The sequence below is a fragment of the Pan troglodytes genome, chromosome 9 (genome assembly GCF_028858775.2).
Source record: "Pan troglodytes isolate AG18354 chromosome 9, NHGRI_mPanTro3-v2.0_pri, whole genome shotgun sequence".
In the NCBI taxonomy this organism is placed as follows: domain Eukaryota; kingdom Metazoa; phylum Chordata; class Mammalia; order Primates; family Hominidae; genus Pan; species Pan troglodytes.
This window is the reverse complement of record NC_072407.2, coordinates 59,809,870-59,824,027: the sequence shown is the minus strand read 5'-3', so window position 1 is coordinate 59,824,027 and position 14,158 is coordinate 59,809,870. Positions and strand designations below refer to the sequence as shown.

At 52.2% G+C, this 14,158-nt stretch overlaps 1 protein-coding gene across 1 annotated transcript; it reads right to left on the bottom strand.

Annotated features, from left to right (window-relative positions):
- Positions 1-457: 457 nt before the first annotated feature.
- On the bottom strand, positions 458-13,189 carry SMTNL1 (smoothelin like 1). The gene is made up of 8 exons (XM_508434.6): positions 13,080-13,189; positions 7,355-8,088; positions 6,973-7,105; positions 6,809-6,860; positions 4,689-4,844; positions 4,378-4,492; positions 4,073-4,224; positions 458-759 (listed from the first exon to the last, which is right to left on the bottom strand). Exons 2-8 carry the CDS (start codon positions 8,084-8,086, stop codon positions 615-617), a joined length of 1,485 nt encoding a protein of 494 aa, XP_508434.3. The 5' UTR covers positions 8,087-8,088; positions 13,080-13,189; the 3' UTR covers positions 458-614.
- Positions 13,190-14,158: the final 969 nt, after the last annotated feature.

Genomic DNA, 14,158 nt, shown 5'->3' with positions numbered 1-14,158 from the left:
ATCCCACTAGTTTCTAGAGAATCTTCTCCAGCTCCTGCCCTGGAGTCCCCTAACCTGAGAAGAAGTGTGAAAAGAGGGGAAGATAACCAGAAGAAGTGCCACCAGAGTCAAAATGTAAGTTTTTTATTTTTGGCGACCACTTACTGAACACTTGAGTGGCAGTACTGGGCAAAGCTTTTTGCCCATTTCATTATCTCGTTTAACTCTCGCAACACCTTCATAAGGTTGGAACTCTCATTATCCCCTTTCAGACTGTAAACTGGGGCCCAGAGAGGTTAACTGTATGTGTCACACAGCTGGTTAGTGGTGGGACCCAGGCCATTGTCCTTTCCCAAACACCTTGCGCAGTTATTGAGACCTCAGCAGGTGAGGAATCCCCTATGGCCAGAGTTTATTATCCCAGAGTGCAGAGGTTCCTGGGCCAAGTATGGAGAGAGCACTGAGGGGCCAGACAGGATTTTACAAAAGTACTTTTAATGCAGTTAAAACCAACGCCACACACCCTTGCCTAAGCCCCTGGCTCTGGTGCCTCCATGGAGCAGAAGGGAGCCCCCGGGCCGTGGCTGGTGAGCTGGGCACCCTGCCCATCTCTGCCCACAGAACCAGTCACCTCCTCACTTCTTCTTGGTCTTCACCAGTCCTTTCTGCACGAGGCTGCGGTACAGTTCCTGGATGTATGTGTAGACGCACTTGGAGTCGGGCACAGCCAACCGCACCATGTCATCCACGTCCAGCAGCTGAGCACAGTCAGCCAGTTTCCTGAGGAATGGGGTGGAATGAGGAGCAGAAGGGCAAAGGTGAGGGATATGGGAGCCAAGCGGATGGGTGCAGGCAGCCCAGCAATGACGAAGCCCATAGGATGGGCTGGGATGTTGGGGCTGGGAGATCATCTAAGCCAATCATCCCATTATATATCTAGATGAGATAACTGAGGCCCCAACAGAGTTAAGACAAACCCAGGCCAGGTGCTGTGGCTTCCTTTAGGTAGGTCACAGGATGTAGACAGGTAACCCCAAAGCCAACACCAGTGAATAATTCAATAATGAGTTTTAGGCCAGGCACAGTGGCTCACACCTATAATCCCAGCACTTTGGGAGGCCAAGGCGGGAGGATCCCTTGAGCTCAGTAGTTCAAGACCAGCCTGGACAACCTAGTGAGACCTTTTCAGAGAATGGGAGCTTCTCCAAAAAATAAAAACAAAAATTAAAATAAAAAAAGAATCAAACCCAGCTGGGTCTGATTCCAAGCCCACATTTTCATTGCACTTATTGTCCTCACATGGGAGCAGGACCCTCTGGTCTCTAGTTCTACATTAACCCACCACTTTCACATGCGTATGTATCTGTCCTCTGGAACCGGGGAGCTTCTGTTAGACCAGGCCCCTCAGGAAGAATTTAAAGGGGCCAGGTGCGGTGGCTCATGCCTGTAGTCCCGGCACTTTGGGAGGCTGAAGCAGCTGGATCACCTGAGGTCAGGAGTTTGAGACCAGCCTGGCTAACATGGTGAAATTCCATCTCTACTAAAAATACAAAAATTAGCTGGGCATAGTGGCAGGCACCTGTATTCCCAGTTACTCGGGAGGCTGAGGCATGAGAATCACTCGAACCCAGGAGGTGGAGGTTGCAGTGAGCTGAGATCATACCACTGCACTCCTGCCTGGGCAACAGAGTGACACTCTGTCTCAAAAAAAAAAGAAAAAAAAAGATAAAGGACAGAAACCAAATCCTAGCCAGAGTCCTGGCTTGCAGCTGCAGCATCTCCAGGGTCATCACTCATTCAGTCTCTATGTACTTATCAGGAGCCTATTATGTGCCAGGCCCTCTTCCAGGCTCTGAGAATTCATCAGTGAATAAAACCAAAACTTCTGCACTCTCATGGCATGGAAATTCTTGTGGCAGGAGACAGTAAGCAACACACAAAGTAGATGGTACATCAGATGGTGAGAGGTGCTAAGGAGGAAAATAAGGCAGGAAGGGAGACAGGGTATGTTCTTATGTTGGAGGAGATCTGGTATTTTTTATTTATTTTTAATGTATTTATTTATTTGTTTTTGAGATGGAGTCTTGCTCTGTTGCCCAGGCTGGAATGCAGTGGCATGATTTCGGCTCACTGCAACCTCTGCTTCCTGGATTCAAGCGATTCTCCTGCCTCAGCCTTCCAAGTAGCTGGGATTACAGGTGTGTGCCACCACGCCCAGCTAATTTTTGTATTTTTAGTAGAGACAAGGTTTCGCCATGTTGGCCAGGCTGATCTTGAACTCCTGACCTCAAGTGATCCCTACGCCTCGGTCTCCTAAAGTGCTAGGATTACAGGTGTGAGCTACTGCACCCAGCTGTGGTATTTTTTAATAAGGTGCTCAGGGTAGGCCTCTTAGAGTAAGTCATGTGCACATCTGGGGAAAGGAGTCCAGGCAGAGGAAACAGCAGGTGCAAGGGTCCCGAGGCAGGAATGCTTGGTGTGTTTCAGGAGCTCCTGGCACTTAGCAACAAGTCCTCTTTTTCTAACTTCGCAGCTGCCCTTTGGGGCTCTGTGACACCACTGGCTTTGCTGAGGCCGATAATCTGAGCTAATCAGTATTGGGACCTCATGCCCACCTCATGCTTTATCAGGTGCTTCCCCTTGGACATTCTCATAGACTCCTCCCCTCCATCCTCAGCCAGCAGAAGAGGAAGCGGAGACTCAGAGTGTTTTGGTGGTTTGCCCAAGGCCAAAGTGAGCAACACAACCCCGGGGGCCTGTCTGACACCTCTGGCACCCTTACTCTGAAGCTGGGTCTCAGCAGTCCCTGCCTACCAAAGCCAGCCATAGGTGCTGGCATAGGAGAAACCAGGGCCCCAGAGGAAATCCTCCCTTGGGGCTGAGACTGCAGGGCCAAAATCCACGCCAGACTGGGAGCTGTGGGAAGGACACACACTGGAGGATTTTGGAGAATGGGACAAGCTCCCTGCAACCAATGCAGTGCCCCATGGTTTTGGGTTAGGGTGCTGTCCCTCTACGTGGGAGAGGCAAAACCTTCATTCCTATTGAGCCTGGGGAGTGGGTGGGGAAGGGCTCCGCCACTGGGGGCTTCAGCATTGGCCACTCCCTCCCCTCATCCCCGGACTCCATGGGAATCGGAGGAGAGTTCTGGAACGGGCAGTGGGGTGTGATGGCTGTGGCAGACACTCTTTCCTCTTCACACTTAATCTTCACAACAAGCCCTGTGATGTGGGGCCTCTAGAGAGGTTAAGCCAGCTGGCGAGGGTCACAGAGCTAGGGAGAAGCAAGCAGGATTCAAACCCAGGCACCTCAGCTTCTATTCTCCTCTCTCCTTCTCCACACATCCCCACGACCTCCTGGGCTTTCAGCTGCCTGATGCCTCCTGTCGGCCTGTCTTTGTCATCTGATGACTCCTCCCACCTTCCAGTGGCTCTGCCTGACTCAGAACCAGAGTCCAGGCAGCTGCAGGAGCAGGACAGTTGGTTCACAGCCTGCAGGTCAGGAGCACTTGGTGAGAGCAGAGCTGCTTGCCCTTCTGATATTCACTTAGAGCTGTAAGTCCAGACTGCAAGTTTCCCTTTCATTTTTTAAAATTGTAATTTTTTTTTTTTAAAGACAAAGTTTTGCTCTGTCACCCAAGCTGGAGTGCAGTGACTCAGTCATGGCTCACTGCAGCCTTGACTTCCTGAGCCCAAGTGATCCTCCCATCTCAGCCTCCCCAATAGCTGGGACCACAGGTATCCACCACCATGCCCAGCTAATTTTTTGGTTTTTTGTAGAGATGGGGGTCTCACTATGTTGCCCAGGCTGGTCTTGAACTCCTGGCCTCAAGCGATTCTCCTGCCTCGGCCTGCCAGAGTGCTGGGATTATACAAGTGAGCCACTGCGCTTGACTCAAGCAGAGATTTTTGTCTTTTTCACCCACTGCTGTATCCCCAGGGCCTGAAACAGTGCCTGGCCCTCAAAAAATGTCTGTTGGATACATGAATGTGTGGCACCAGCATCGGTGTAACTGCCTCACTACTCAACCCCTGTGAATCCAGTCCTCGCCTAGGCTCCCATTCAGCTCTGCCAGCCCATGGCTGTAGCTTACTCTGCTGTGGAGAAGGCCAGGGTGAAGTTGTGCCGGCGCTTTGCGGGATCCAGCTCTGCGTAGTCAAAGGCGTCAGGGAAGAACTTGTGGATGAGGGCACAGAAGGCCATACCACTGCTCCAGCTCGAGGAGAAGTTCTGGATGTCCACGTGCTATGGCAGGCAGGGCACAGAGGAGGCCTCAGTGAGGCTCAGCCAGATGGCCTGGACTTGGCCCCCTTCCCACCCTCCCACCCTTTGGGGTTTGCACCACTTGGACCCTCCCTGGACCCCTGCCCCACCCACGCAGCTCTGCCCCATGCCCACCTCGTATTTTTTTGTCATGGCTCGGCACCATTCCAACAGCATGTTCTTGACACCACCAATGGCTGCCCCGGCTGCCTTAGTGTTCCGGAACAAGGCCGTGGGGCCGGAAGCTGCCCTGTGAGGGGAGAGGGGTGCAAGGCCAAGCCAGAGAGGCAGGAGGCCATGAAGGGCCCCACTGGGAGGATCCCCAGCCCCCAGGTGTCAGTCCTCCTGCCTTGGCCTGGGCTGTTCCCACTGCCCCTGAGGCCACCCTCCCACCAACCCAGAGTTCTTACGGGAAAGCCCAGCCCAGCCCCTGGCCTGTGTCCTACCCGCCAAACTTGTCCACGATGGCTTTGCGGTTCTGTGCCCGGGGCCCCCGGGGCCGAGCAGGGGCTGATACCCTGCGCTCTGGTGCCTTCTCCTTCTTCTCCCCTGAGGGAGGGGACTCAGGGGGACTCTGGGGCACGTCGCTGGGTGAAGACTCACTATGTGGAGAAGTCCAAAGACGTGTGAGAGAGGCTGGGACTAGCACTGCAGGACACAGGGAGGGGGCTGTGGGGCTGGAGGGTGGGCGGCACTGCAGTCTAAGGGGGTGTGTGCAGCTGTGCCCAGCACTGGGAGGACATTGAGAAGGAATCGTGAGTCTCAGTCTAACTTGGGGGAGAATGTGGTCTGGTGAGGACATGTGGGTAGAGCTAGGACACCTCTGAGGTCTGACCTGAGTTTGGAACCTGGCTTTGCTTCTCTTTTTTTTTTTGAGATGGAGCTTTGCTCTTGCTGCCCAGGCTGGAGTGCAGTGGCGTGATCTTGGCTCATCGCAACCTCCGCCTCCCGGGTTCAAGCGATTCTCCTGCCTCAGCCTCCTGAGTAGCTGGGATTACAGGCACCCGCCACCACACACAGCTAATTTTTGTATTATTAGTAGAGATGGGATTGCACCATGTTGGCCAGGCTGGTCTCAAACTCCTGACCTCAGGTGATCTACCCGCCTCAGCCTCCCAAAGTGCTGGGATTATAGGTGTGAGCCACTGTGCTTGGCATGGCTTTGCCTCTTATTTGCTGTGTGATCTTGGGACTGTCACATTGTTTGAGCCTTAGCTTCCTCATCTGTAAAATGAGGACAAGAATACCTACCTGCCCTACGTAAGAAGGTGAATGTAAAGCATCCAGCTGTGCCTGCTGGGTGACTATTCACTGGTTATCTTTCCCTAAGAAAGGGACAAGGAGGCCGGGCACAGTGGCTCATGCCTGTAATCCCAGCACTTTGGGAGGCCAAGGTGGGTGGATCACCTGAGGTCAGGAGTTCAAAACCAGCCTGGCCAACATGGTGAAACCCCGCCTCTAGTAAAAATACAAAAATTAGCCAGGCGTGGTGGCACACACATATAATCCCAGCTACTTGGAAGGCTGAGGCAGGAGAATCGCTTGAACCCGGGAGGCAGAGGTTGCAGTGACCTGAGATCACACTATTGCACTCCAGCCTGGGCGACAGAGCAAGACTCCATCTCAAAAAAAAAAAAAAAAAAAATGGGGGGAGGACAAGGAGGCAGATTTCAGTTCCAGATAATCCTTCTAATGACTGAAGTTGTGCAATGGCAAGCATAAGCCTCTTATTTTATCCAGCACCTGCCACGGACCAGGCACTGGGCTAAAGTGCTTTGCACTTGTTACTCATTGAAGCCTGAGAATAATCCTACGAGGTAGATACAATTGCTATGCCCACTTCACAGATGAGAAGAGGTTCAGTGACATGGCCAAGGTCACACAGCTGGTACATGGCAGAACCATTGTCCCAACTCAGGCTTTCTGATCATGCTTTTTGGAAGACTGGCACCATGGAAACATGTTCAGCTGAAAGATAAGGAGCTCCTGTGAAGTGTCAGGGATGCCATAGGGCAGACTTCAGCCATGGCATGGGAAGTGGACCAGGTATCCTTCGCGCTCCTTTCTGCCTCTGGTTTTTTGTTGTTGCTGTTGTTGTTGTTGTTTTGAGAGGGAGTCTTGCTCTGTCGCCCAGGCTGCAGTGCAATGGCGCGATCTCGGCTCACTGCAACCTCCACCTCCCGGGTTCAAGTAATTATCCTGCCTCAGCCTCCCGAGTAGATGGGATTACAGGTGCCCACCACCACGCTCAGCTAATTTTTGTATTTTTGGTAGAGACGGGGTTTCACCATGTTGGCCAGGCTGGTCTCAAACTCATGACCTCAGGTAATCCACCCACCTCGGCCTCCAAGAGTGCCGGGATTACAGGCGTGAGCCACTGCAGCCGACCATGCCTCTGGCTTCTTTTGTTTCCTGGGCTCTGCCCTGGGATAGGAAGCTGAATGCCAGGAATCCTCGAATATCTTGAAATCAGGTGCTGGGGGAGCCCAGACTGAGTTGATGGTGGACGCTGAGGGAAGCAGGAGGTAGGGGGAATTGGAGCTGGAGCCCCAGAGTTTGACATTACCTGGCTGAAGGACTGGTCTGTCCGGAAGCTACAGAGTCTGGACCCAGCCCATCTGGAGGAAAGTGAAAGGAGGGAGGGAAGCTGGGGCTATCCATGATATGCTTCTTGCGCCCCTCCCCCAGGTGGCCTCTGCAGCATCCCATGGGCCCTGGGCTCTCACTCACCTGTGCTGAGGTTGTGCCCCTCCCCAGTGGGGCTCTCAGGCCACTCCTCTGGGGAGCTGGGAATCACCCCTGCCCCTCCCTCTGGCTCTTTTTCCACGTCCTGCTCCTGCTCTTCGCTGGGACTGCCTGGCTCCTGGAATGAGCATGATCTGCGTGAGCTCATGGTCACACAGCACCTGCCCTGGCTTCATGAGGACTTCAGAAAGTTCTGAAAGGCAGCCTGGGACTACGGTGCTGCACTCCTTGTCCCCCCTCCCCCACCCTGGGCTCTGGAAATCATCAGGAGGAAGACTGGACTTTCCCAACTGACTGAAGCAGAGGGGGCTTGCTTCCAGAAGCAGGAGACGACAGAGCCTCCTTGCTCCTTTCCTGCCTCACTCACTGCCTCCTCCGCCTCCTCCACCTCCTCTTTTGCATCAGCCTCCTCTTTTGCACCATGTTTGGCCTCCTCTTTCCCATCGGGCTCCTTGGGTTCAGCCTTAGCCTCATCCTCCACAACAGCCTTCCGCGATTCAGCCTTGGCCTCTTCATCAGTAGCCTTCTCCTTGGGTTCAGTGCTGCACTCTTTCCTCTGGCCTGTCTCCTCCTGAGAGGATGTCTTGGCCTCCTCCTCCTCAACTGTTGCCTTAGGTTCAGGCTTGTCTCTGTCATTGGCATCGGCTTTCTGCCCAGATTCGGGTTTGGCCTCTTTCTCCTCAGCCTTCTGCTTCTCAGAGGCCAGCGTGCTCTCCTTTTCCTCAGCCTCTTTGGGTTCAGATTTGGTCTCTTCTTTCCTGCCAGTCATCTCCTGAGAACCCACAGTGGTCTCTTCCTTCTCACCATCCTCCTTTTTAAGTTCAGCCTCAGCATCCTCTTTCCCACCAGCCTCCCTCTGAGATTCCACTTTGACCTCATCTAATCCATTTGCTTCCCCCTGGAGTTCCGCTGACATGCCATCCTCGGCTGGTGCCTTTTCCTGCTTTCCTGACTCAGTGGGAGGCCCCTCATTGATGGCCTTTCCAGCTGTGCCTTTGGTCTCCTCTGCAGGGGCTCCACCTTCTGACATCTCAGGGTTGTCCGCAGCTGGGGAGACGGTGGTCCCATCCTCAGAGGGCTTCCCTTCCTTCTGCTCCATCTCTGGAAAGAGAAGACAAGCAGACCTGGTCATGCCCCAGCCCAGCATGAGGTGAAGACCCCACCCTCAGAGAGCTCTGGCCTGGGAGTCAGGAAGTCCGTGGTTCAGTCTTGGCTCCTACTTGGACATGGGGCCCAATCACGAAGGAGAGAGAAGTGCTTCCCCAAAGCTGGGATGGTTGGGCTACATGATGTTGGATGGTGTTCACCTGATGCCCCTCGGTAGGTTCTGGCTTTGGCTTTAAAGAACATTGAATCACATAATGCCTTTTCAGTCATGTTGCCTCTTTTTGATTAAGCCACTGAGGTGCTCACAATTTTATTGTATTATTTATTTTTTGAGACAGGGTCTCGCTCTGTCATCCAGGCTGGAGTGCAGGAGCACAATCTCAGGTCACTGCAACCTCTGCCTCCTGGGGTCAGGTGATCCTCCAACCTCAGCCTCCTGAGTAGCTGGGACTACAGGTGCTCACCACCACACCTGGCTAATTTGTGTGTGTGTGTGTGTGGTTTTTTTTTTTTTTTTTTTTTTTTTGTAGAGATGGGGTTTTGCCATGTTGCCCAGGCTGGTCTCAAACTCCTGAGCTCAAGCAATCCACCTGCCTCGGCCTCCCAAGGTTCTGGGATTGCAGGCATGAGCAGCGCCTGGTCACAATTTTATACTGGCATCCTAGAACACCTATGGAACAATTGCTACTCTCCCCTGAGAGCCTAGGCAAGCAGAAGTATCTAGATAGAATTGAATAACACCATTTTGTTTCCATTGTATTTATTTTTACAGTTACTTTCTATCTCTGGTAAGTGATATTGAGTTTCCATTTCCAACAGTGATACAGTGTCTTTTAAAAATACATTTACTGAACTTAAAAATAAGTTGATTCAAAGGAAGTAATTCAGGAAACTGGAATATAGGCGGTGCAGATGTAGCAAAATTATAGAGGTGGTGTATAAAAATGGCTGAAATTTGGGAACCCCAGGGCCAACTGGTCTCTGGAGCTTTGCCAGCTCTGCCAGCCTGTGGTTTTTGGAAAAGGTGGGCCTAGGCAAGGAAGCGTTTCCTTGAGTGAAGAATGGAGCCGTACTCTCCCTGGCCTCTGCTGGGCAATCTGACTCTCCAACTGCCCCCGGGAGCATGGGGGTAGATTATGACATCTTAACTCGGAGTTTCCTATTTAAGTACTGTATATACTGGAGGATCTACAAAAACAGGAGTGTGGAGGCCCCGGGTTAGCTCCTTCATGCTCCTGCCCTTCTTGGGGGGTGTAGTTACAAAGAAAACAATCCCCAAATAGGGCTCAGGGCATGACTCAGGCAGTAAGAAAAGTGGACACTCCTGTCACACACTAAAAATACCCCCTGCCCTTGGCAGTACCATCTTTCTCAGTGATAGTACCGAGGGCACCTGGGTAATTGGGCAGAGGACAGGAGGCAAGAAGAAAGGGACAGGGCTCTGTTCCCCCCACCCACTGGGGTCTTACCCAGAGTCCTGGGGTTCCTGAATTCGATGCCCTCACTATTTCGTAAAAGTAGGCTGGGATTTGTACAGATGCTCACATTGTCCTCTGATTCCTGCTAGAGCCCCTTCCTGGTTCAGCGGCTCCAGCAATGTCTTAAAGTAGGAGGGAAGATGACGCCGGGCATGGTGGCTCACACCTGTAATCCCAGCACTTTGGGAGCCCGTAGCGGGCAGATCAGAAGGTCAGGAGTTCGAGACCAGCCTGGCCAATATGGTGAAACCTCATCTCTACTACAAATACAAAAATTAGCTGGGTGTGGTGGCAGACGCCTGTAATCCCAGCTACTTGGGAGCCTGAGGCAGGAGAATTGCTTGAACCCGGGAGGTGGAGGTTGCAGTGAGCAGAGATCGCGTCACTGCACTCCAGCCTGGGCAACAAAGCGAGACCCCGTCTCAAAAAAAAAAAGAGGGAAGATGAGCCAGGGGGATGGACGCACATCAGCAGAGATGCCGGGAGCTGTGAAGTTGTGGAGCTGGCTGTGACCTGCATCTTCCAGTCCCCACTGAGAACTGAGCAAGTCGTTTTCCCTCTCTGGGCCTCAGTTTCCACTGACAATGATGGGGTTCATCTGGATCAGGTTCTCCACACTGTGTTCTGTGGAAAACTAGGGTCTCCTGTGACATGGATAGGGTTTTCTGTGGGGTTGGGAGAAAGGATATTCTCTGGCTAAGGTTGCTCCACAAAAAAGCCTACTCTTTACCCTCTTAGAGATATACAGTTTCAGCCAGGCGCAGTGGCTCATGCCTATAATCTTAGCATTTTGGGAAGCCTAGGTGGGAGGATTACTTCGGCCCAAGAGTTCAAGACCAGCCTAGGCAACATATTAAATTCTGTCTCTATAGTAAAGAAAGTAAAATTAAACAAAACAAAACAAAACAAAAACAGATATATAACTTCATTAGCATTTAAATAGATTTTAGAAACCAGATAGTCAAGAAACCTAAACCTTGCTTAAACTTCATTTAACTCACTTTTTTCCAAACCTATTTGACCATGACTTTTTTTTTCCTCCCTTTGTTTTCTTTTCTTTTTGCTTTGTTTTTCCTGAGGAGCATCTACCACTCTCTCTAGCAGCAGAAGAAAGCATGGCAAATGCTGGTCTAACACAATCCCTTCCCCTCTTTCTCTCTGCTCTTGTTTGGAAGGTGACATGGACTAGCGGTGAAAATCATTGATTCTGGTGTCTTCCTGTGATGGGATCTCAGCTCCCATGGGTTACTAACTGTGTTAACCTTGAGCAAGCTATCCATCCTCTCTGTGTTTTGATTTCTGCAGACAACAATAGGTCCCATCCCACAGGGATGGTGGAGGATTAAGAAAGCCCATGCTTAGAAAATATCTGGAGCCAGACGTGGAGGCACATGCCTGTGGTCCCAGCTACTCAAGAGGCTGAGGCAGGAGGATCACCTGAGGCCAGGAGGTCAAGCAGTGCACTATAATGATGCCTATGAATAGCCACTACACTCCAGCCTGGGCAACAAAGTGAGACCTCAGCTCTTAAAAAAACAAAACAAAACAGGATTCAGAGGCATGCTTGGCATGAATGAGTACTCAGCACCCATCAGCTCGTATGGTGTGGTTTGGCTGTGCCCAGCCCTGTGCCAGGGCAAGGTCCTGACCCAGACTTCAGGGCATTTATCAGTGAGTCAAGGCAGAGAGAACTGAATGCCAGTAGGATGATAACAAGCCCTTTTTATACCTCAAAGTATGACAGTATTTGGCTAAGACATAGCTGAGTGCTCCAGTCATCTTTTATTTTTAAGAGACAGGGTCTTACTCTGTTGCCCAGGCTGGAGTGCAGTGGCTCAATCATAGCTCACTGTGACCTCTACCTCCTGGACTCAACGGATCTTCCCACCTCAGCCTCCTGTGGAGCTGTGACCACAGGTGTGCGCCATCACACCTGGCTAATTTTTTGTTTGTTTTTTTTTTTACAGAGATGGGGTCTCGCTATGTTTCCCAGGCTGGTCTCAAACTCTTGGCCTCAAGTGAGCCTCCTGCCTCGGCCTCCTAAAGTGCTGGGTTTATAGGTATGAGCCACTGAGACTGGCCGCTCTAACCATCTTTCCTTCTGTCTACACGCTGCATACTTAGGGTGGTGGAGGGGAAGGGTAGGTGCACGCACACGCACACACACCTCGGCTATCCTGCGTGTTTATCACCTCAGCTTTCCACCCTCCAGGCTTGTCACAAATAGAAAAGGAGTGAAGATGCTCAGAATGCTGAGAAACCAGGACGCCACCACCCACCGCCAGCATTCACAGCCCTACAGCAGTTTACAGCTTATGCTGCGGGGGCCCTGCTTTCTCTTGGTCATTTCTTGCTCCGACCCTTCAGAATAGGTTATTGGCCCCATTAGAGAGCCAATGGGAATTTCAGGCTCAGGGAGTTGAAGTCCCTTGACTAAAGTTATAGGACAAATGGCCTGGCCCTATCTAGAATCCAAGTATCCCAACTTCCACTCCAGAGCTCACACCAAATATATGCTCCCACTAGCTCCTCAGCCCAGTGTCCCTCCAAAGGCCCTGGCCCAGAGTGGGGGCACCCCACCAGTTGGGAAGGGCAGTCAGATTCAGCCGAGGAGTTCCTCCCTCTTTCTTCTAGGTGCACAGTAGGCCCTTCATGAAAGTTTCTCTGCCCCCACCTTCCTTTCTTACTCTCTCCTTTCCTTCCTCCTTCCTTCCCCAGGAAGTCTCCAAACCATCCCTGTTTTGTATCCAAAGCAGCACTGCAGATATCTCCCCTCCCTCTCTCTTCCTGTTTCTTCTGGCAGACCAGGAGGAAAGGGACCCAGGAGCCCAAGATCCAAACCCCAGTAGTATAAACACTGGATGTTCTGTGATGCGTCTGCCACCCACTGCAGCCTCATCTGTCATCTGGTTGTCCTAAGGCTTCCACCTTCCCCACTCAGCCAGGGGCCCTCCCTTGGAGAGGCCGACCTCAATTGCTTAGACTAGGGGTATCCAATCTTTTGGCTTCCTTGGGCCACACTGGTAGAAGTAGAAGTGTCTTGGGCCACATGTAAAATACGTTGACACTAATGATAGTGGATGAGCTAAAACAAAAATTGCAAAAAAAAAAAAAAAAAATCTCATAATGTTTTAAGAAAGTTTATGAATTCATGTTGGGCCACATTCAAAGCCATCCTGGGCCACAGGTAGCCTGTGGGCTGGACAGGCTTGGCTTAGACAGTCTACCCCCCAACCCAGTTTGACTCTTGAGACTCCCAAGGTCCCCTCCCCTGCTCTGTGGCCTCCTTGTGGATGGCCACTTGCAGTCTGCTCTGTGGGTGCTCTGGTGCAGGGCTGAGACCCCAGGCATCTAAAGACAGTAGACATTGTGGTGGAGAGAATTAGAAAGGAGCCTGGATTTCTCCAAGTGGGGGGCCCTCCTGGGAGGCTCTGGCCCTTGGACAGTGGGAGTGAGAATTGGCAGATGGGGAGGGACCCTTAGAAAGGGTCCCAGGGCTTCTCCTACCTGTGGGGCTTCTGCCTGTGGCTCGGGAGCTGTCTCTTTCCTCCAGCTGAGTGGCCTCACTCCCAGGCTGCCTTTAAGCCCCAGTGGCCTCTAGCCCCCAGCTCTTTGGTCCCGCCTCCCCCCTTCCTCTCCCTCTTCCACCCCACCCCCACTTCAAGAGGCTTGGGCTGCCTGAAGAGCATTGTTTACTGGCCTGTTGGTACAACACTTTACCCTAGACTGGGAGGCTCGGATTTCCCGTGGAAGATCTGACAGGTGGCACCTTTCAATCACGGCACGTCCCTCCCACCCTGAGCCTGGCAGCATCCGTCCTGTGGTCATCTTTCTCCCCAGTGGACTCTCCTAACCCTAGGGACCTTGACAACCATCTTCAGGACCCATTTGGAGCATGGCCCTGGCCTCCGCTGCTCATCCAGAGCCCAGGCGAGGCCTCTTGTGCTCCCTTCACACCCGCCCCGCCACGTTCCTTACATAGCCCCTTTCCCTCGTCCTCAGACAAAAGCAGCTGCTTAAGGCTGGGCTAAGGAGGGGGCGAGTAGGGCAGCTGCCAACACAGGGGATGTGTCTTGGGGCTCACAGTTGACTGAGAGATTTGGAGGGGGAGGGGCAGAGAGGGCAAAAGTGATGGGACAAGCTGACGGATCACTGGACGGAGCCTGGAAAATACAAAACTCCTGAGTTCTATTTTGAGCGGAAGTGACAGGTACACAGTAGGCTCTGAACACATTTTTATACTGAACTGACATTTTGCTAAGAAAAAAACAAAACAAGCCTGGGCATGGTGGCTCCTGCCTGTAATCTCAGCTACTTGGGAGGCTGAGGCACGAGAACCGCTTGAACCTGGGAGGCAGAGGTTGCAGCAAGTCACTGCACTCCAGCTTGGGTGACAGAGACTCCATCTCAAAAAAAAGTCTTCACTTTCTCTGTGTGTTTTACAATCTAAGAAAGGCACTACTTTTGGAGAATGGGTGCAGAGGACACTCCTATGAAGCTTGGGACCCCCCCCAGTCCTCCTACCCCAAGCCCCACCACTGGGCCACACTGGCCTCCTTCCTATTCCTTAAATAAATCCATCCCTT

Coding starts and splice junctions, on each gene's coding strand:
- SMTNL1 (XM_508434.6), bottom strand. CDS start 8,086: ATGGAGCAGAAGGAAGGGAAGCCCTCTGAGGATGGGACCACCGTCTCC. Junction 4,493..4,688: donor ATCGTGGACAAGTTTGGCGG/GTAGGACACAGG, acceptor CTCCCCTCACAG/GGCAGCTTCCGGCCCCACGG. Junction 4,225..4,377: donor CCATGACAAAAAAATACGAG/GTGGGCATGGGG, acceptor TGCCTGCCATAG/CACGTGGACATCCAGAACTT.